This window comes from Nipponia nippon, unplaced genomic scaffold (assembly GCF_047370975.1).
Source record: "Nipponia nippon isolate SJK-2023a ecotype South Korea unplaced genomic scaffold, ASM4737097v1 scaffold_3, whole genome shotgun sequence".
In the NCBI taxonomy this organism is placed as follows: Eukaryota; Metazoa; Chordata; class Aves; order Pelecaniformes; family Threskiornithidae; genus Nipponia; species Nipponia nippon.
Window position 1 is genome coordinate 122,994,357 of NW_028262347.1, and position 23,316 is coordinate 123,017,672.

Consider the following 23,316-nt stretch of genomic DNA (forward strand, 5'->3'; position numbering starts at 1 on the left):
AGTGTTTCGGTTCAGTTGCAAGTCTTCCTTGATCACAAAAAGCCTGAAAACACCGAATAAAGCAGTGGCAAGAGCAGGATTCGAGGAGCCGGTGTGAGTAGGGAGTTCTGCGTATTCAAAGTTCAGCTAGTGAGACATAACCATCTGGTGAGCACGCACATCTCTGCTCCTGGATGAGCCGAGGATGAATTGCCTAATGGGAGCCAGCGCTCTGCCTGAGAGCGAGTAGTTACCAGGGTAAAGAGAATTACACGAGAGCGAGATCTGCACTTACACATCGTTAACTAGATGTAATCTTTGCACTCAGGCCGAGGCAATTCTGCTGCACCACAAAAACACTCTATGCCGGCATAAAATAACTTGGTATTTGTCTTTTTGCTTACCTGAAGCACAATTTTGCTTCACCGAGTCCCCCAGCTATTGCACGCAACATCGAGAAATATGCAGAAACTGTGAAATGTTTCGATGCTTGCTTTCTAATTATAGCTTTTGGTATCATTTGCTCGGTTATAAGCAGGATGAATCAGAACAGAAACGGCAGGGAGGGTTGAGGGAAGAAACCTTTTACTGACAGCGAGCACCAGGGCAGAAGAAACAGGGTGTCTTGCAAGGCAGTGTGGTGCAAAGGGCTCTTGGTTAATAGGAGATAGCGGCAATTTGCAATTCTGGGTTATTCTGAAAAAAATCCTAAATTTATAAATTCTTTGCAGAAAAGGAAGGGAACTTCCCTGCCATCTGCCTCGCTGGCTGCCAACAAGGCTCGCACCTCGGAGACACAAAGGGTTCCTGCTTCAGGCAGTCTGTGCTACCGGCTGCCGCGCGAGCGCCGGTGGTGCAGCTCCAGGCTGCCCGGGGCAGGAACCAGGCGGGTTTCGGAGCTGGGTTCCACCGATATTCCTGCGAAATCGCGTGACTTGTGCGTGCCATCCGGATTTCATCAAATCTGTGAGTTCTGACAAGGAAATTTACAGTCAGTTCTTTACTGAGCAGCGATTTCTTCTACAAGAGGAACGGGAAGGAAGGAACGGAGATCGGAGAGACCTAGGACGGCCGAGGAAGGTGGGCAGACAGCAGCGGGCGTCAGAAGCGCAGGGATTTACAATGTTCGAGAAGCGGGGAAAAAAAGAAAGCTGGAAGACGTGTGCAAACTATATTTTTAGACGTGAATGAAGGCACATAGTTTTGCTGTGGGTTTATTCCGAGTTGCAGAGGGCAGTTGCACACCCAGTTAGTGAAGGCACATAATCTCCAAGGCATGAGTGAATTCAGCTCCGCAAAGCAAAGTTCCCAAAATAACACATTAAGCTGTCAAACGAGTATGACTGTTCCAAATTCCTTACTAGGGAGTTAGAATTTGTCCTTAAGCTGGTGGAACAAAATTAAAATTTGGGGTGGAATATAGGAAATTAGTACTTGCATACAACTTCTGCTACCTCTAACAAAAATAGAATTATCTTTCTGACATTTAAAAAAGAAAAAAGATGATCAAACACCAAATCTATTGAGAACTGGGTTATCAAGTCATGTAGATTTTGATTTCTCTCCAAATTAGAAGTCTGAAAGCTATTATCGGATAAAATATACGTGTAAATATCAATGTTCTAAACCATCGAAAGGTCATTCCTGTTGTATTTTATTGTTTAAGTCTAGAGCAAATGGCAAACTCCTGCAAGGTAAACCTGGCGGGAGATGCCAGAAGTTCTCCGAGATAAAGCCAAAGACCTGGCTTTAGGAATAACATCGCCAACATCAAAAACGTCCTGTGATTGGGAGATACAGCCAGGATTCGCTTTTGAAACGAACTGCTCTGGTAACTATTTTCAAATTCAGTTTTACCACGTGTTTTGCCTTCATATACTATACAGGTACCTGCTTCATTACTTGGAATGCTTCTGTTCTGCAGAACAACTAAAATTCTTCGGATAGCTTTTTTTTTAGTTGGCCATTATTTTTTCTTTCCTGTGCAATAAAACTCTTTGAAGAGATACGGGTCTCGCTTCTTTAAAGCTCTTTTCTGGGTTGTGAAAGTACATTACACGCTCCTAATACGCTACAGTGCACTGTGTTTTGTTTAAAATATGTTTCCACGATCACCAAACAGTTCTTGGACAGGTTTAGGAAGTATTCTGGAAGAATTTGAAGTGATATTTTCCCCCAAATTACATATTCCTTTTATTTTCATACCTTTTCTATGCAGTCTAATCTATAACAATTATTTCTGGAAATTTCCCATTGTTGTACAGCTGCGGCAGCGTTCAGGATTTACCCCACTACTTGTTGTTTGCTTACATGACAGCTCTTCCCTCACCTTGCCGAGATGCCAAGAGCTAGGGATATGTTTTCTGAATTATTTCTAAGCACAGAGATGGTGCGATTCCTTAAGATAAGGCATATTTCTTTTCCATGACTTATCCAAATTCATCTGGATCTTATAGGTGGCTGTGTGGAAGAAAATACAGTTGTCCCCATCTTTTCTATAGCTAAATATATGTAATTGTTGGTGTGTTTCCCAAAACGCAGGCTGGGGCCCAGCTTGTTCAGTGGAGTCAGAAGGAGAAATTAGTAAATAACTAGTCTGGGAGAGACAAATCACAGTACCCTCCCCCCAACAGTTTTTGATGTTTATAGGGAACTAATTTAATCGCAAACGGAGACAAATTTCTCTTTCAGTCTCCATAAGCAATTACATTTTACTTGTCCTGACTCCAGTTCTTGTTGTTTGCTGGACAAAGGGATATTCTCTAGTGCAAGGCATCACTGCTCTGCTTGGACATCTCAGGTGCCGTCCTTTTACACTGATTGAGCGAGGAGGGATGGATCCAGCTGGTCAGAAGAGGGCGAGTTTCCCAAGGCAGCCCCTAGCCCGAGGCATTAGCTAAGAGAGTCCCCTCTATCGCCTCGGCTGGGAACAGGTTGTGAAACCATGGAAATAAAAAGTGCTAGAGCATCTGAGAAAGCCTGAAATACAAAGTAGGAACTGTGGTGGGGAAAAAAAAAAGTCAGGTATCAAGTGATGTAAAACCCCTGAGGGAAGAGCGAGGATGGGGGCAAATAGGCTTTTTCTGTTGGTAAGCCTACAACGGCAACTTAAGGAAGATGCAGACTCTCAACTTTTGAGCAGAAAGCAAAAGAAATGGTTGCCCAGCCAGCATGAGGACCGAACCCAAGGGCTGGCGGAGCAGTCGTGACTGGCCTTGTCCCCCCGGGAGAGGAACGGGCTCCGCACCGCGCGGCCGCTGCTCGGCTGGAGTCCCTCGGGCCAGGGCAGACGTCCTGGACTCCAACCCTGCACGCTCACCGCGCCGAGTTAGGGACGGCCAGAACCGACACGTGGAGGAAATCTTGATAGTTCATTTCTTAGCAGCGCTCGGGGAAGTATTTTACTACGGAAGAACTGAAGGAATTAATGGGAATCTACCAAAGGCTGGGGGCTGTACAGCCGGGGCATGAGACCCTCCATCGCGATTTTCGCATATGCAGGAGATGCTTCCCCTCCGGACACTGGAAGGATCGGTTGCCGCAGAAGAGGTGTTTTCAACGGCTGCTGTCCGGCCATGGGCCATCGCAAGGGGTTTTTACGAGGGATTATTTCCACAGGAGGCTCTATGTCGCTACACCACCTACGACCGTGGATGTCCAGCCAAGCGGATGGTCTTGTTCCCACTTCTAACCCGCTCTGGGCATCACTCCCCGGCGCTGTTGACCAGGACGGGCCTGGCGCACAGGTTCGCCTCAAGGAGGGCCCTGGCAGGGGCTGAAGGGGCGGCCGTAGAGCGGGGTGGAGCGGGCGGTGTGTGAGGGCAAGGCTGCGGGGGAGCAGCCGGGCGATGAGGAGAGTGGGCCCCCCGGCGGGCCCGGGGCCGAGGGGTTGAAGGGCTGAGGGACGGAGGGGACGAGGGACGGAGGGGACAAGGCGCTGACGGACCGCGGGCGCCCGCGCGGCGGGGGGCGGGGCCAGAGTGGGCGGGGCGCCCGACGGGGCGGGGCGAACCCCAGACACCCACCCCCCCCCCCCCCGCCCCCTACGGCGAGGCGCCCCAGCGGCAGGGATGACATCACCCGTTCTTCCCAAAGAGGCGCGCACTGATTGGCGGAGGCTACGCTTTCCCCTCCGCCAATGGGCGCCGGGCAGGGCGGCAGGCCGGGCTGACGTGCGGGCTGCTGGCCGTACGGGGGTTTATTTTGCTTTGGGCCGCTCCAGCCGGCGCCATTAGAGGAGCCCGGGGAGTGGGGCGAGAGGCTTCCCCCCCCCCCCCCCCGCCGCGCCGAGTGGGAGCGCCCGCGGCGGCGGCGGCAGCCCGCCGCGCTGGGAGAGACCATGTCCTGAGCGGGGAGAGGACGCCGCAGCCAGCGGGCCGGGGGGGGGGGGGCGGCGGCGCGGGGCGCAGGCGGCTTCCAGCGCCGAGCGTCTGCCTGAGGGACGGCTCCCGGCGGCGGCGAGGTAAAGCCCCCCTCCCTTCCCCGGGCAGCGCTGGGGGGGGGCACGGCCGGCTGCCCCCCGCAGGGGCCCGGCGGCGGTTCCCCGGCCGGTGGGTGACCCGCCGGGATTCGCCCGGCGGCGGGGCGGGGCGGGGCGCTGCGGGGCCGGGGGTGGCCCGCGCTGGGGAGTCGCCTCCTCCGCGGCTCCTCCGTGACCGGTTCGGTCCCCGCTGGGGTCGCCGTCCCGCGTGAAAGCGGGGGGGGGGGGGGGGTTTGCTCCGGCGGTAACCGGCGGGGCGCGACGTCGCTCCCTCCGTCCCGTAACGCGGTTTTCGGCGAGCCGCGGCCGGGGGCTGGGTACAAAGGCAGGAAACCCCGGTTTTGTCCCCTCCGAATGCCGGGCTGCGGTGCCGCGGTCTGCTGGGGTGAGATCATGCCGCTGCTGCCTCCCACCTCTTCCCCCCCCCCCTCCGTATTTTTCGGGTTGGCCGTGCCTGTTCTGAGCTGTGCGCTGCGGTGGGGTCGGTGGTGGGAGCTCCGTGCTTGTGTCTGTGAATTTTGGGTAGCAGAACTTAACCTGACAGTGCCTATAGCACGGTATCGCGTGCTGCCGGTACTCTGTCGGAAATAAAGCGTGGTGTGGGGGGTATTTCAAAAGCTTGATTTGTGAACCGAAGTTTAAAAAAAAAATGAGAAAAGTTCGATTAACGAGCGAGGCAAACCTTGGTAATCCACGCTTCCAGCGCTTTTCCGACTCCGCCGTCACCGTCCCGGACTGCGGCAGCGTCCTGCCGGGATAAGGTAAACTTCGCTGCGGAGGCGACGGATGCGCCTGTCAGTCCTTCCTTCGGAGCGGCAAAAGGCACCGCTTCCAGCCCTCAACCCCCATCTCCAGCGCTCCGGCCCCGGAGTTCTCACCGCTCTCTTAACAGCAGCGGGTAGGAGAAACGATGGGAGAAAATTAATTTGGGTCTTTCGCGTGGCAGGGGCAGCGCGGCCGCTGAGAACTTTTCGCTGCCATGGTGACTTTTGGTGATAACTATAACGACAACTTTTTCTAGAATTCTTGGGAGTCGATGTAGTAAACAAATGTTGTTTGACAGGCTTTGTGCTGTGCTTGAACAGTCTCTACCCACTAGCTACCCGCTGTGTCGTAAGTGGTGGAACTGGCATGTGAGTTTAACGCGTGGATACGTTTGTTGATGCAAAAATTGAAAGGTGAGATGTCTTCTGTGCAGTACCTTCCTCCTGTCTCTAACACGTACTGTGTTAACGCTCGTTCTGGTGTGAGCAGAAGCTTGTAACAGTAGTCCAGGGGAGATCTGTTGCACTTAATTTTGCTTTTCCTTCCGCTCGTCTAGCGTTTAGTCTTTGGTGACTGCAGAAGAGACTTGTGAAGCCCATTTCTTTCTTTTCTTTCCTTTTTTTTTTTTTTTTTTTTTCCCCCTTCTCCTTTTTCAGTGGTTACTCGGGGGGAAATGGGTAAGCAGCAGGAGGTGTTCTGGAACTCTTATTTGCCTCCTTCCGAAGGCCAAGTTGAATTGGTGTCTCAGCATGTGGAGTCTAGCATGTCATATGGAAAAGATCACTTCTGATTTAAGTCTGTCACAGCATTAAAAGAGAATAATGCTTCTGGATGCATTGAATTTTGTAGGATTTGTGAAACTCTAATTATGTGGTGTAATTCTCTTGAAGAAAAAAGAAATTATTATCTTTACTTTTCTTACGCCGCTTAAGTAAGGATAGGCAGATGGGGATGACCGATGAGGCCATAATCTGTTATTGTAAAGTTGTATCCATTAGCATTTTCTCAGAAGCATCATTAAAAATATTAATTTAATTGGAATGCTGAGTGGCATAAAAGCATCAATGGGATTCATCACAGAAGCATGACTTAAATTGGAGACTAGGTAAAATGCAAAATTGGTCAAGGCAACATTTTCAGGCTTATTTAGCCTTGTGTTTGGCCATTCAAGTTGTGCGTCATTCGATATGTAAATTCCTTGGGGACGGGAAATCCCATCCATCTTTGGTGTTCTTTGCAAGATGGATCTCTAAATAAGTCAGAAGTGTAAGTAGAAAATACTTTACTGATTGTATGGGAGGTTATTTTTAATACAGTCAATCAAATAATCAAATGTACTCGCAGGCATTTTAATGTGAGGTTTACCGGCTCCTTCATGTGGTATTAACTTGAGTGTTAACGTTTCTCTGTCCAGCTTCTCCTTCCCATATCAGTTTTGCACCGGGTTGAGGTTGTGCAGAACTTCAGATCAATACATTCTTTATCATGATGTACCATCTACTAATCAGAGCAAAGCATTAAACTGCTACTGCCAGTTCTGTTAGTAATCTCATGGCCCTTCCTCCCCCCAAAATTTGAAGACTGGGTTATTTTGAGCTGTTCAAAATTTATGTCAACAAGTAATTCTCATTTTAACTGTCTGAATTATGATCCACAGTCTCTTGGTGCTAAAATGGAACTAAACTTTAGTTTGGCAGCTGAAAATGGCTGGCTTAGCTGTAACAGAGTTCTTAATTTTTCTTTTTTAATTAGTACTACATATGAAGAGGGAAGCGAGGCAAAGTTGAAAAGAGATTTTTTTTTTCAACACAGCTGATGAAGAGCTTACCACTTGACTTGTCAAATGGCATAGCTTGGTAAAATCAGTTAAATAACAGATAATTACAACTTTGTAATGTCAGTTGAATGGAATTTGTTATACCTTAAAAAGAAAACGTCTGTCTTCTAATTAAGAATTCAGACACTTTCCTGGTACTTACTCTTTTTCATAGCACTTCTTGCATAGCTGACATTGCTTTAACTTGCACAGAATCGGTTTGATTTTGCGACTGTGTTCATTTTTGCATCATCAGTTGCTGAAGCACGGCTTCTCGTACGTACCTAGTTAATTCTTTTGGAACTTTCTTGAGATACAAGATTAACAATAGGACTGTTACCTCTTCGGTGTCTAACAGTTAACGTAATTTTAAAGTAAGAACTGTAGTACTTTACCAATTCTGAGAACACGTTAGTCTATAATAATACAGATGATTTCTTATATCCTTCTTTTGTGGCATGGGCAGGTTTTCAGAAGCTCTGTAGTCAAACTGCAGTTGTATCCGCCTGGCATTTTTCAGAACAACTTTTTGTCCTGTGCTGCTGTCCCATTTATGCAGAAACTCATTTTGGTGAAGACCAAAGGGAGGAGAGGCGTGGAGGGGCTGAAGTAGGGAATGAGTGCACTGATGTTTAAAGAAGGAACTGTCTTCAAGAGGGGGGCTGATACGGAGACCTTGGTTCAAGAAAGCAGAAGGAATGGTAGATTTTTTTACAAGGACCATCCACGGGTAATATATTGGAAAGAGTGGTAGTTGCTGGTATATGCAGGCCATCTTGTCTACGAAGCAGCCAAGTTTGCAGCCCTTTTGCATCTTTGGCTGTACAGCAGATATAATTAAGTTGGCGTGTTTCCCTTTGGTTGTTTGAGTTTATCCTGATATCTGTTCTGCTTGTGCTTAAAACAAGGATACTACTGCATTATGATTATTTTTTATTATTATTATTTCTAGTAAAGTGGTTTTTGTTTTTTTTTTTTTTTTCTGGGAATGGCTGCTAATTTTGCTTCTACTCACGTGTGCATTTTAAACTAATGAAAGTTAGTACTTCTGAGGCGTGTGCTGGAGAAGGCACAGAATTTACATCTGTCTTTAAGGCTGAGTTCAGATTTGAGCTGAAAATACTTGGAAGTAATGAGAGCTAGGTACAAAACGAATACCAGGCATCGAATGTGCTGTCCAGGGGATGAGGGGACTTGAAGGATGGACCTGTGTCTATTTTGGTAGGTGTAAATAGGACTTTTTTCTGAAACTGCCAGTTGTGAGCAAGGAGGCTGCAGTCTTTTTTTCTTCTTTTTTTTTTTTTTTTTTTTCCCTTCTCCTTCCTCCCACCGTGCCAGAAGCCAGTACACGGTGATGTATTGTTTGGGTTATGTGTGCCATTATTTTTGTAAACAAATGTTGAGGTTTAAAAATCTTCCATGTGATTCTTTGACTTGGATTTGATTTAGCATCTAGTCCTGAGTAGCTGTTCTTAATGAAACAGAACAAGTCCGAGTTACTGGGGAGTTTACAGACATTAAGAAACTTAGAAATTCTAAGTTACGTTGGTGTTCTGCTGTCTTCCAGATATTCAGGAGTTAGTTTTCCTGAGCTAAAGAAAATTGTCAGAACCGTGGTTTATGTGACTCTGGAAAGAAAAATAAACTTGAGTAGTCTGTTTTGTTTTCAGTAGATTAGAACTATTATGATCGAGTAATCTTTTAGTGGCTTTGAAGTTGCACGCACTTTTGTAGGTCCATTCATTTGAAAACTATGCAGCTCTTGGTGCATAGTCAGTTGATTATTTGGGAAGAAAAACGACTGTCATAAATTTCATAAGTGTGGATAATTTTAGCAAAAAATTTGCTTTGCGAAGATGATTGTCAATTTATGAGAGAATCTTATTTTGTGGGGTTGTAAAGACTGTAAGTGCATTGTGTAAGTGTTGACTTGGACTTCTTTCAGGCTAATGGGCTTGAAAGTATTTCTTCTGTCTCCATTCATCTTCCCAGTATCTTAGCAGGGATTCAGTAGAGACAGCTGACATATTTATTAGTTGCTGCTATCTGAATGCTCCCCTGAAGCAGCTTCAATCTACAGGTCAGAGTCTTAAGTCTTCTGCAGTTTCAAGAAGTGTTGAGTATACGCTTGTTTTCATGCTAAGCTTTTTTTTTTTTTTTAGTTCACACTACCATGGTAAGTCAGGAGTACTTTGTAATAAATGTCTTAGCAATGTCCAATTACCATTTATGCCTTCTGCCCGATGGGCCTATGGGTTTTGGTTTTGGCTACCAAGGCTTCCCCTTACTATGTGCTTGCTGAGAAGCTAACTTTTGTCTTGCTGAAGGGTTGGGATGGTCTGCTGGACTATTTACACTTTTTTTTGACCTCCGCATTAGTATTTAGCTTGACAGTGATAAAAATAATTGTCACCTTGTGGCTTTTAAATGGTTTATTTCAAGAAGGTTGTTCAGTGTTGGCTCTAGCAGAAAGTTGTTCCCACTCCCCAAAAGCCGGTTTACTGTTTTAGAACTGTTACTCGGAAACTTTTCTAGCAGCTTGGATAATGCCTTGCAGTGATCGACCTGGAGTTCTTGGATATGTATTATGAGCAAAATATAGATTACTAATCATGAGGTTAAAAAATGATTTCTGTTTTTTTAATGTGATATCAGTCCTTCTCTGGGAGTTTGAATTTGTTTTCCCTGGGATATTTGATACTTGTTCTTTGCACTGTGTTAAGCAGCGACATACACAGTAGTGGTTTTTGTGTGCTGTGATAATAACATTTTTGCTTCTCCCTTTTTTTTTGGTTTTTTTTTTTTTTTTTTTTTTTTTTTTTTTGATACTTGCTGTCTGGCCAGTATCTTAAGAAGAGCTGGATAAAATGAGTGTAGCTTGTATGGTGTACTTGAACTAGAACTAGTCTTAAATATAGCCCAATTGCAAATGCGTATACCAAAGATGGTCCTTAACTGTGTCTGAAAGTGGCTTGCCATTAATTAGGAGGAAACGACACAATAGTTGCTGTTGAGTGTGCGTTTCCTTGTTTCATTTGGAGGCAGGTGGCTTTTCTCCACCAAATGGTGAATCTGTCTGCATCTAGCCACGATCTAATTTACGGTCAGCCAGTATCGAGGAGGTCCAGAGGATAATTACTAGAACTGAATGTCAAACATACAAGTCTTAATATCGTGTTCCTTGCTTGTTGGACAGGTTTAAGTGTTTTTCAGTTTTGATGTCTGACTCCACAGTGTGTTTTTAGTCAGAGCATGACATCTGGTTTTCCTCATCTTGTGTGAGGATGGCTGAGATGTAAACAAAACTGAGTCTCATGTTTTAGGCAGATAGTCTAAACACAGATAAACTATATTTTTGTATTTGACCTCGCTTTTTATAAAGAATCCTCTTGTTCAACTTGTGTACTTTGTCCAAGGCAAATGTCTTAAGAATGAAGTTTTAACAATTCTGTTGTGTTTTATTTCTCTGTTTGTTACTGTATTGTACATCTTATCTCGAGTCGGTATTCATCTGTTGCTGACTGTTCACGATGGTCAGATTCATTACATGTTGCTGGCTGTATTTATGCGAATATTTTGTCATAGCTCGTTATTTTGAGTCACTTTGCTTGGTTTTTGATTAGTATTGTGTGGGAGATGCTGTGTATTATGTAACTGTTGATCTGCTTACTCTCATTTGTCCAAATGGTATTGGTTTCTAAGTAAGCAGTCGTATTTAGCCCATCCTAATGTGCAGTAACATCTCATCTGAACAGTTGTTCACTTCTAATTGAGTTTAAAACAAAACAAAGCACCCTTGAAAAATGTAACTCTCTCCCGAAATAAGAAAGAGCAAGAACTGCGAGCCGCCGCTATTGTTTTTTATAGGTTGTTTTCAGCAGTTAAGGTTTTCCTAGCTTTTAGTCACAAATTTAATAGAGCTATATGTAGTTTGACCCATTTGAGATGAGTAACAAATAAAATGGAAATTTGTACTTTGCAAGTTACTCAGCAGGATTAACTGTAGTGGTTAAGAGCACAGAAATGCTTCAAGGGGTAAACATCAAAATAAAAAAAGACAGCAGAAAGAGTAAACGTTTAGTATTGTCAAATACCTGTTAATCCTATGATGAGTTTTCAGCTTTTGCAGAAGAATCTGTTTAGGTTCGGCTGTAGACCTATCTATAAAGTTCACTGTCAGTTCTTGTATGTCCGATGTCTCCTGAGATCTGCAACCTCCCGAATGTTTGACTTCTTACTGCATAGAACGTTTGCAAAATTAGGCATCCTCTTGCATTAAAACTGCATATAAATTCTCTTGCTTATGCAAAGTCAGGCTTTAAGGTTTATTTGAAATGATAGCAGTTGGATTGCAAGTGTGAATAGGATATTGAAAAGAAAGCCAAAGCAAAATCAGCGTAATTTTTCTGAATACCATAAATACCTAATAAAGTAGACTTAAGATGCTTTGAAATGAGATGTGAATGCATAAATCAAAATACAAGCAATTTTTTATTAATTTTATGTAAATTAAGCCCGTCAGAATTCACCCAATGAACAGACTTCTAAATGTATTCAAAAGTTACTACTTACTTTCTCAGAATTTTTTTTTGTTAAGAGAACTGCATTTCTTGCAGCGTGTTTCTTTGTGAAAGATCGAGTCTTCTGGATTTTAACTAATTGCCCACTTACAAGAGTAGATGAAAATTCGTACGTAATGAGGGAGGTCATACCTAAAAATCTGTAGTACAGAGGATTTCTTGACAGGCTAGACTATCAAAACTGAAGAAGAATGTTAAAACTCATTTAACATACCAGATTGTAAATAGTTACTTGGTTACAACTAAAATATTTTAATTTTTTCTTTTCTCGTGCACCATTAATGTTATAGTTTGTAGATTAGGTTGTGATTTACATAGATTTGGGTTTTAGTACAACTGAGATTTGTGCCAATCTTGACTCGATGATGCCTCTCTTAGGACAGCAGCGTTCTTGTTACCCCTGTTACTGGGAGCAAAGGAACAGCCCTACTACTCAGAAGAGCAAAGGTGATCCTTGTGTGTTTTAAGAGCAGTGCTCTTACTAGGATGAGGATGGGAAGGATAATGTAGTTTGACAAAAGCTTCTGTCTTCCCGCATAGTTCTTGCTTTGTATCTGTATTTTGTAAGAAAAGGCTTTCTGCATTCTGTAACGGTAGCTGCCGTCTGAGAGCAGTTCATACTGCCTGCAGTGCAAATAGGCAGCCAGTGTGCTTTAAAGAAATAAAAATTTCCTAAGCAAAAAAGCCCACCTCATAGAGCAGCTTGCAGAAAACAATTTCGGTGCTCTTTTCCTGAGATGGCGGATTATGTCCTCCTTTTTGCTGATGTGTTTGGGACAGTATCCTTTCATTTTTAAGGAACTAACAACCAAAGCAAACTATGCTTACCTCTTAAATTCCTTCCTTTAGTGTATTCAGGCTAATACAGAAAATGCTTCTACATTTGTGACTTTGCATTAACCTTTCCGTTCTTTATTATAATACATAGTTATTGCCCTTACCGCAAAGCTTCCAGATTCAGCGCTGATCTGATTTGGTTGTCCCATTGACAAGGTCAACGTTCTTAATTTTTTTTAAACTAATTTGCAGAGACAACAAAGGAACTTATTGTTAGCTCCCTTCAAACTATAGAAGCCTAGGTTCAAGTTTTATGCTTCTAATATACTGATCTGTTGAGGCTTACACTGAATTCTTGAGAAAGCAGTCATGCAGGAATAGCAAATAGTTGAAGGTGGAGTAAGTAAATTTAGTAAGTTAAGAGAAGAAAGTGTCAGTCAAATTCCACCTTGGAAAATTAGGCAAGGCAAATTTCATGTGAAAATCGATTCTTAATACTTGGCAACAAATTTCAAATAGGTTATTTAAAAATGTAAGGTGTTTTTGTTGAAGTGTATTGACAGTGTTATACTTCACAAGGATCCTTGGACCCAGATAACAGAAGTGAATTTGAGCCGGTTAAATAGCAGTCTTTTCTGTAAGAAGTCATTGAGGAGGCTTTCAGAGAGTTTACAAGTTTGAAAGAAACAAATTGGCCTTTTTGATTTAAGCTTGTGTGTAGCTCTGTTATCTTCCAGACCTTCCTACTGGCTGTATTGAAAAACTGGCAAAACTTTTGAGTCCCTTGATACAGCTTATATGAGCTTTAGAAAGATAGCATGGTTAGAGTCAGCAACAGAGTGGCAGTGTTTATGAATGTATTTGTTTGGAAACAGTGAAATTAAACCATTGCTTTGTTTCCTGCTGTGAACAGTTGACTCAGATTCATCTTGTGCATCTTCTAAAAACGTTCTGCAGTTTTGCAGAACAAAACCAGCTACAAGTATCTGAATTCAGACTAGTGCATATTTTAACATAACCATTTAAGGTGATAATCCAGATGTGTGATTTTAACAGGTTTTCCTTTTACAGCTTTAATTAGAAAGCTTATTTGTGCATAAATGAACTTCAGTTTTCTAAGAAGTATGCTAATTTTTTATGGGTAATTGGAAGAGAACTTGAGGTAGTGACGTACAAGGGCGAACACTTCTGAAAATGTGTCAAATTATGCGGGGTTAATCATAGGCAGTTTTTCTTGAAAAGCTGTTTGTCCATCATGTGTATATATAAACTTCACAGCAAGATTATCCAGCTGTTAGTGAGCAATTACAGCTGTCAGATTGAGACCCGTTCTTGGTAGATGTAGATTTAAATACACCATGTTTCGTAATACATAAAGAATACAGTCAGTGAAAGTGCTGCTGTTTGGTCTTTCGCTTTGACTCGCAGTCCCGTTCCTCTCCGCTCCTTTTTGTGGCTGGGTGTGTGAAAGGTGTTACTTCTGCACTCGTAAAATGTTGAGTTAATAGATTCTGCGTTTGGGTAGAGAGACCTCTCTTTCTTTCAGAACAAGGTGCTTCTGCTTATTTTGTTCCTCTGAAAAGTTGCTTCAGTGTTTTTAAAATAAAAATTAACAAACCAGCCTGCCTTTCTTTTTGGAGCAGCCTAAGAGAGGCAGCTACGGCGAGGGGAAGGAGGGTGGATCTCTTCTTGCTGAAGGCTTAAGTTGATACCTAAGCTCCCTTTCCCTGTAAATACAGAAGCAGTTAGCTTTGTTCGAAAATCTGTATGCGTGAGCAAAACTAGTTAAGGTGGGAACACCGATGTGATCAGTATAATTATGTGAAGTTTGTGCCAGCACAGATGCCAGCACCATCCCAGCAGAAAATCCATAGTGTAGACTGGTCTAAATTGGCATCTGGCTTGCGTACGGGGAAGGGCTTGACCGTTTGATGAAATGGAGCTCCATATGGTTCCTTGTCGGAGCCGAAGGAAAACTAACTTCTGGACACAGGGAATAATTAAATTGAGGGGAGTATAATATATCCTGTCACAAAAATGTTATTTGAGGACTTCATTGTTTCTTCCCAATTTCTGTGTGCCATTTTGTGTTCTCCCATGTACCTAAAAAGAAGAATATTCTTAAAGGAAAAGAAAAATTTGTGACTGGTCTAGGTGACCTTTTCTGGCTGACCTTATTTAATAAAAAAGTAGTCTGATAAAGTTTTGATTTGTCTTTGTTACTTAATTTATCAGAATTTAATATATTCTTCTCTTTAATGTACTGAGTTACTCTACTAGTCAGTCCAGAAGGTATTTAGCACACCATATAAACTGATCAATTGGAACTTGCTTGGAGTTTTGTGGGTTTTAATTTCTTGTCTGCTCATGCTTTTTGGACATTAAGGCATGCACCCGCACCTCACAGTCACTGTTGTGCTATTTCTCCGAGAGGAGGTACTACGTGATTCAACTTCTCCTCTGTGAAGAATCTAAAATAACAAGTTTACTTGAAGACAGAGAGGCAAAGAAGTAATTCTGAAAAAATGTAACAGGCTTCAGACTGCTCAGTGGCTGGCTGATGGTCCTGTATCACCAGTAAATGGGATGGTTCTGGTGCCCGGGGGTGGGGTGCAGTTGGGGGTCAGACCAAGACCTAAAAGTAGAAAAAACCCAATATGTCCAACTGCTAAATTTTCTCATCTGGCTGTGCTGTAGTGGGTGTTGGCAGAGCTATCAAATAAGAGAAATTGCATTGCTCCATTGAGCCTTTTTATCTCCTTTGCTTGCTAATAATGCGAGGCCTCGTGTTCGGAGGTGGTGAGCTCGTATCTCGGCGGCTTTTGAAGCTGCAGATACTCAGCCTCTCTAGGAATTATATCTGAAAGCATCTAGCTTTTTAAGGGGCGCAGAGAATAATTGCAGCTAAAAACCTAATCTCATGATACATGTGAAAGCTTTTCTGTAACACGGTATGTACTGTGCTGTTTAGTTTCATAAATAGTATTTGTTTAGATTGTTTTTGCAACCAGCTGCTTTTCAACTTGAGCAGCAATCTCCTTTCCCAGCCTTAATGTCAGTAAAACAGATTATGCTTTGTTTTCTCGCCCCATCCCAAATGTGAGTTGGGATTTGTTTGCAGTGGGAACTGCTGGGTTTAAGGCTTTACAAACTAGGGCAGGAAAGACACCGTTTACAGTCGCAGATCCCACTTGGGCTCCAGCACACATCGTATGCTGATCTAGCTTTTGATTGAAAGCATCACCTACTGAAAACATACCAGCTTCTGCTCGGGTAGAAATTATTCTGAAGCTTGTGTGGGGCATTGAAGTCTTGGGACAGCCACTTTCTGGTTGTCCTTGGTGGCCCAAGCGAAACTGCTCTTGGCGGATCTGTTGGTGGCAGTTGGCAGGTGCACGGACGGTGCGCTGCTTCCTTCTCCTTTCTGAAAACCATGTTCAACTGTCTTCAGTTCCTAACTAGGAAACGTTAATGTCTCAGAAAGCTCTCTACAGTTTATAGTGAGAACAAGCTTATTACGAAATGTTAAAGTCATTAAGAAACTTATTTTGGGAATTGGGGAAAAAAGCCTTGACCAAGCGGAGTAGATAAATCTAGCATATAGTGTACTCATATAGGAGGTGTTTTAGCAAAACTTTAGTTTGTTTATGGAGTAGAGAAACTGTTTTTCCTCCAAGTTCCTGAAAAGTCTTCTTTACAAAGTCACCTTTAGTAAAATCAAGTTGACTTTGTATTCTCTTGTATATGTATATATTTTTCACTTATATTATTACAGGTATGGGGGCCCTCGTATGATCTCGCTCCTTTTTTTCCATTATGCACGGGCACGGACGTTTATGAGGAACGGTGGAGGGGAAGCAGTAGGAAGTCTAATTGCCTTCTCAGCACATTCCTTAGTCTGACACAGTTTTATAACGTATAGGTGGGAGTGAAGTGCTCTGCAGGCTGTTCAAACAAGTAACGTTGGAACCCAACCTTTATGAGAAAGCTTTATGTGTTCCTGATTGCTCATCTGCTTTCATGCAGCACGAATATGGGTCGCTGCTGAAAAGGGTAGTCCTGCACTCCCCTCTGTCCTGGCCATGCGATAGCCCCTCATTCATGCAGCCACCTGATCTGGTGAATAGATCAGAGTCGAGCTGTTGGAAAAAAAAAACAACCCTGTGCTGCCTGCTGGAGTCCACCGAAGGGAGATAGTAGCAATAAGGGCAACAAATTCAAGTGGACATTTAGCTGTGCCTTGGTAGAGCAAGGTATGTGCGAAGGTATTTCAGTAAAGGATGTACCAACTCCTAAAACATTTCCTAATTGGAGAAGAGGTGTAAACTAATTTTGAGTTCGATGTGTCTAGTTTTGAATTTAATCTTGTTGTGTAACTTCTCGCTTGAGTTTTTGTTTACTAGTCTCTGCAACTCTCTTGGATAACAAAAACACCCAATGTGATGAATAAGAATTGTCAGTCAATTGATTTGAAAAATTTTTATTTTAAACAGTTTTGCATGCTTAAAAATAGTACATAGAGTCTAGTATGTTGGATAAGGATTCTGTGGTAAGGGAGGAAATAGACTGTATATATTTTTCTATTTGTCGTTTAGCTACCTGCCTCACCCTTTCCCTCTGCTATGCTTGCGACACAAACTGGAGGGGATCAAAGCTTTTTTCCCTTCCCCGTCCTAAGTTTCAGATTCCAATAAGAGTGTTTCTGGATGTTTTGGTGTGAATTTGACGTTGCTTGGATCTAATTCTTTTACTTCAGCAGATTGATCGCTTGTGTGGTGACTAGTTCTTTATTGGTTTATTTTAACCAGCCTATATGTTAGTCTCAGCAGGTCACGACTGAGCTTAAACAAGTAAATTGGGATCAGAAGAGGTGTGGCATTTAATAATTAACTTTCTGGTTACTCAGGTCCAGTAGGAAACCTATAATGAGTCTGTTTTCATTTTGTTTACAGGAATAGTTATCTGCTTAGTCTCATCCTTCGTATTTGGCAATCTGAGGAAAAGGTCTGAGCCAGCATGAAGACAGAATCCCCTCTTCATTAGAGAAAAAGTGAGTTGGAATTGGATTGTAATCTGGATTTGTAAAATGAAAATACTATGTTAGCTTGTCAACACACACAGCTTGTGTGCTTGCTTTCAAGTGGTATTTTAACTTTGTAACACTACTGGTACGAGTGCTGTCCAATCAAGGCCTAGTCTTGGTTAAGCACACGTATAAAATTTTCAAATATATGCATTTTATGTAAACTCCTACACCCTGCTTTTCGGAAAGAACTGCTTACTCATTGTATAACTGCCCACCTGATACACTTCTTCCTTCCAAATTCTGTGAGGTCTTGCAAAAGAGACCTCACAGGATTTAGACTTCGTGTTCCTTTTCTTGTGCTGCTGTATTCATATTGAGTTTTATTTTAATAATTTAATATTTGTGACTCGTTTCTGTGGCCGTTCTGGTCTCTTCTCCAGTATTCTCAGTGCTTAATGCATGTCTATTTTCTGAATTTGTTTTGGAAGCCTCTGTGCAAATTTAAGAAATTTCAGAAATGCAGGACTGAGTTTTCCTTTCATTTCTGCACTGAGAGATCCTGAATTCTGCATTTAAAATGCTGTTAGCTCACGTCTTATGCTTTTCATAGTGGTTTTTCTCCCCCTAGATGTTCTAATAGTATCAAGAAAAAAAAGATTGCCCACTTGCCCAGCCTGATTTTTATATTTGGTGCAGTACACATCAACTGGGTTAAATCTCATTTACTTTTTTTTTTTTTTTGAAACAGAGCTCCTATGCAACCATTGTGTACTAATGATGTATTCTGATTACCTAGCTTTCTGCCTGAAGCAGTTCATTTCAAGAAGTGCACGATGACAGAGCGTGGAATTAAATGGGCTTGTGAGTATTGTACATATGAAAATTGGCCATCTGCAATCAAATGTACCATGTGTCGTGCTCAGAGACCTAGTGGAACAATTATCACAGAAGATCCATTTAAAAGTGGTTCAAGTGATATTGGTAGAGACTGGGATCCTACGAGCACTGAAGGAGGGAGTAGTCCTTTGATATGTCCAGATTCTAGTGCAAGACCAAGGGTTAAATCATCGTACAGTATGGAAAGTGCAAATAAATGGTCGTGCCACATGTGCACATACTTGAACTGGCCAAGAGCGATAAGGTGTACTCAGTGCTTGTCTCAACGTAGGACCAGGAGTCCCACAGAGTCTCCTCAGTCTTCAGGTTCTGGTTCAAGACCGGTCCCTTTTTCTGTTGATCCGTGTGAGGAATATAATGACAGAAATAAACTAAACACAAGGGCTCAGCACTGGACTTGTTCTGTTTGTACATATGAAAACTGGGCGAAGGCCAGGAAATGTGTTGTATGTGATCATCCCAGACCTAACAACATAGAAGCAATAGAACTGGCGGACACGGAAGAGGCTTCTTCAATCATAAACGAGCAAGACAGAGCTCGATGGAGAGGAAGCTGTAGTAGTGGTAATAGCCAAAGAAGATCTCCACCTACAACCAAACGTGAATCTGACGTGAAAATGGACTTCCAAAGAATTGAATTGGCTGGAGCTGTTGGCAGCAAGGAAGAACTTGAAGTTGACTTCAAAAAACTAAAGCAAATAAAAAATAGAATGAAAAAGACTGACTGGCTGTTTCTAAATGCTTGTGTTGGTAAGTTTTTGCTATTACCTTATACTGTTATGCCTGTGGTTAGGTATTTTGGCGAATGAAGAATTAAAACATAAACTTGACATTTGGTTTTGAAACGGCTTTTTTTTAATCTCTGCATTTTAATTTTAAAAAGTAAACCAAATGTAGAAGTTCCTGAAATAGCACCTGCTACGAGAGGGAGCAGAGTTCATCCATAATCTGAACAGGGTTAGATGTGTTTCCCAACTATGCTTGGACTTTTTTGACCTTTTGTAGAAATGGATGTCCTTGTAACCAAATCTTCTTGTTCTATGTAGTCCTCGAAAGGTGGAAAAATTACAAAACCAGTCTACAGAACAATGTAATGCATATAGTACCGTAAAAAAAATGCCATTACTGGATAATTAAAATTACTCTTCTTTTTGCTCTGGCAAGATATGCTAGTAGAATCAGCAGCTGCAGCTTGGGAGTATTTGTAAACAGTGTAGAGCTTGCAACAGTACAAGATGCTCTGTCAGATGTTAAAAATAACACCAAAATATGTAGCTCCAAGAAACTGCATGTGTAATACTGACCTTGAAAGTAATAATGTTGTATTAATACAGATACTGTGTTGTAAATGTTTACAGGCTTTCTGAAAGTATTTTTCTAGTCGACTACTTCAAAAAATTCAAATACCAATTTTGTTTTGTATTTTAGTGCTTTCCTAAGGAAATTCTGGATAATTCTCCCAATGCTGTTAAAGAACAGAGACATGTGAGAGCAGGGTTTTCTTCAGTTATTGACCTTGTGAGTTAACTTTTGTGCTGTAACTTCCCAGAAGCAGATATCTTGTGCCCTAGCATACAGGCAGGTTAAACACTTGAAATACGCAACTATTTTTAGAGTAAAACACTTCATTTGAAACTCTGGTGCTACTAGTATGTCTCATACTGTTCCTTAATGTTTCATGAAGTCACTTCATGGTTGTTTTAATTGAAAAACTGATTTGTGGAGCTGCTTTATTTAATATATTTGATCAGGTGTAAATGTTTTTATGGGTGTCATGGGTTTGGTTTCTCTGGGCTAATAAATATTCCAGTTTATTTTTGTGTTGTGTGAACAGTTGGACAAGCACATTTCCTTTTGAAAATAGTTAGATGCCTCAGTATTTCCTGATACTTCCGGCTCCTTTAATGCTAGCAGATGAATGGTGCTTTTTCCTTCTGAAATGAAGCAATTGAAATTTTGTGTGGTATTTCGTAAGTTATCGAATACCCAAGATCAATTGCTGGGGGTCGTTCCTGTGCCCTACAAGAGTCTTGCATTCTGGTAGCAATTGTATTAAATACTAGGGTTTTTTTTTCCTCTGCTGTTTGAAAAGTGAAAATTTTTTTTTACTATTCCAATGTTGCTTAAAGTATTTCACGCTTTCAGATTTAATCTGTGTGGAATGGTTGTGTTTATATTTAAGAACATGAGTTTTGCAAGTATTTAATGTTGTGACTATACAATTGTACATGAAACTCAAAACTATGCTCATAGAAATTTTGTGAGGCAATAATGATTTGGTTCTTTTAAAATGGAAATAGTTTGATCTTGAAGGGATCTTGATGAGAAAGCCAGAATGCAAATGGAGTAGTGTTCTGCTGATTTTTACTAGTGTTCTGCTGAAGGATCTCATGGATTCCTTTCTGTAACTTAAACACTTACTATACTTCAACTTTTTAACTGGGGGGGGAAACAGCAACCAAAGCTGTTAACTATCAGTCCTTCATTTCAGAATTTCATTTTGCGTATCACAGATGTCGTATTTTTCCAAATACTTGCAGCAGGAATAACCTTAGAAAGATTGATGAAAGCTTCATAGATCCTTTTGTGGTTGTCTCTGGACGTTTTGCAGAGTGTATCTATATGGGAAAGGTACACCAGTTTAACCAGTAATTTTAAAAGGATTAGGCCACATTTGTGCTGGTTGTTTTGTTGTCGTAATGTGACATACTTAAAACAATTTAAATGTAAATTGAACAATTTTGCCTGAAGCATTTGGTCTTACCATTGAAATCAACCGAGTTTATTGTGACTTAGTGAGTTACTGTTTGTTAGCCAGCTGGAGCTCTTGTGGACTTTTAGCTGAGCTGAACACTTGTCAATCCTTAGCCAAACACAATTACAAAATAGGACAAGCTCATGTTAAATGTCAAGTAAGTTTGTGAAAATGGATGGAGTAAGAGTTGGTAGGTAGTCTGTTGTCATGGTCCAGCTGACAAGTGGTGGCTTGTTAGGATTCGGTAGCTTCAGACTGCACACCTCCGAGTTTAAGCTCCGTCGGTTGTGCAGGATCCATTTGCTTTGAGTCTGTCTTCTGTGGGAGAGATGTATCAGTTTAAAGTTTTGGATGTACAAAGTGTAGCTTTCCCTGAAGTTAAAAACAAAGATTAGAGGAGTAGGAGTAATTATTGGCAGATGGTTATTTTCTTTTCTCTTAGAAGATACTATCTTTCAGAAGGTAGGAAGGAAAATGTTTGATACTTCAGGACAGCTGTTTACTTGAACTCCCTGTTTTCAACTCCAATATAAAATTCTTTTTACTAGATTTTAAATTTAATGTCAAGTTTCATTAAAAACACGCATCAGACTATTTTTTTCCACATTCATTCTTTTTAGCTGAAACATGAAGATAAATGTGTACCTTGTGTGGATTTAGAAAAGTACCTGTGCGTGTTTGTGGTTTTTTTGTTTTATGAGAGACACACGTTAATGCTCCATCAGTAACTAAATACGCCATCGAGGCTTCTATTCCTTGCAAATCTAGGCTGTACAAAATTTGATGAGTGCAACTCTTGTGTTTCTGCATGAATAGTTTCCTTGATGGAGGGTATTCTTTCCGAATCAGAAGGATTAGTGGCATTCCCCCTTGCAAACTCTGCAAGTAAATGGACTTGGATGTTATTTTTGTTATTGGCTTGGTTTTTGCAGCAGTGGATGTATCTGTCAAATGATTCTTTCTCAAAAGGATGAGATTTTAGAACTGATTCATTTAGTTAAAATTTATTAAAATCAAAGCAGAACATCTAGTAAGTATGGCTGTTAAATAACATGACTTGCTACAAATAGGGGAAGTTTAGGCTGGATATTAGAAAAAACTCCTTCACCGAAAGGGCAGTCAGGCCCTGGCACAGGCTGCCCAGGGAAGTGGTTGAGTCCCCATCCCTGGAGGTATTTAAAAGACGGGTAGACGTGGTGCTTGAGGACATGGTTTAGTGGTGGGCTTGGCAGTGCTGGGTTAACGGTTGGACTCGATGATCTTAAGGGTCTTTTCCAACCTTAACGATTCTGTGATTCTAGGAAATGCCAGTTTGAATTACAATGAGAAATTATGAATGGCTTCTGCAAGGACACCAATGCTCTCTGCTATACTGGCCTAGTACAAGGTTAACATGAAGTCCAAGGTGACTCTCATTTCTTGGGGGAGCGGGGGAAGCTAATGTATATTTGCAATAAAGACAATGGAACTAACATATGACTCATGGTATCTATGCCAAAGAGATTGCCAGAGAGGTTTGGTGGTCTGTGGGGCTTAGGAAAGCTGGTGTGTAAGAGCAGCAGTACTGCCGTGGTCCCGGTGACGCTGGTTACAGCTCGCTGTGGATTTAAGTAGTAGAAATGGATGAGGATGGTCATGACTATAAAACCTTTCTAGCCTTCGGAGTTTGCTTGGGGCTTACACTTGCTGTACTTGCTGAAGCTTCCCCTCTCCTGGCTGTGCAGGGCTGGGCTTCACAGTGGTGCTAGCGGAGTGTGGTTGCTGCAGGGCACTGCTGGGGGTTCTTGCGTTGTGTCTTTAACTCCTGAGCTTGAACCGTAGCCCACAGGTTAAAAGTAAACTGCATTTCTTCTCCTTTTCATTTCTCCTCCAATCCTGCTTATTAACTGCTGCAAGAGAGCATGCTCTTGTCTTTCGGCTCAGGTCAGTAAGGTAGCTGCTGCCATCGTGGGCCAGACTTCCCTGCTGGGGATGGTGGCTCCAAAAGCAAGCAGACGGACATTCTTCTTAGCTGTGTGAAAGAAACAACTAAGAGCATGTTTCTTAAACAAATCCAAAATATTTAGAGTTATCTGTAATGAATCTTGTTTTGTGGTACATCCTTAAAAGGATTGTTAGTTCATTCCTAGTGTTCCTACATATGTGTCTGCTTAGTTTTTCCTTTGTTGACGACTTTATCTCTCTTACAGGGTTTTTTTCCTGTGTCCTTTTCTCCCTTCGGTTTTCTGAAATGGTGCCAAA

General features: G+C 42.1%; 1 protein-coding gene across 6 annotated transcripts in view; it reads left to right on the plus strand.

Moving 5' to 3' along the window:
- The first annotated feature begins 4,157 nt into the window (after positions 1-4,157).
- Positions 4,158-23,316, plus strand: part of ZRANB1 (zinc finger RANBP2-type containing 1) — a 45,581-nt gene continuing 26,422 nt past the window's right edge. Inside the window, exons 1-5 of one of the 6 annotated variants that reach the window (XM_087764097.1) lie at positions 4,158-4,441; positions 5,163-5,357; positions 5,523-5,637; positions 17,350-17,447; positions 18,172-19,070. In XM_087764097.1, the coding sequence (XP_087620223.1) occupies positions 18,257-19,070 (814 nt within the window). In that variant the 5' untranslated portion in view covers positions 4,158-4,441; positions 5,163-5,357; positions 5,523-5,637; positions 17,350-17,447; positions 18,172-18,256. The remainder of the gene's footprint in view (positions 4,442-5,162; positions 5,358-5,522; positions 5,638-17,349; positions 17,448-18,171; positions 19,071-23,316) is intronic. The other 5 variants (XM_087764099.1, XM_087764096.1, XM_087764098.1 and 2 more) reach the window with 5 other exon arrangements.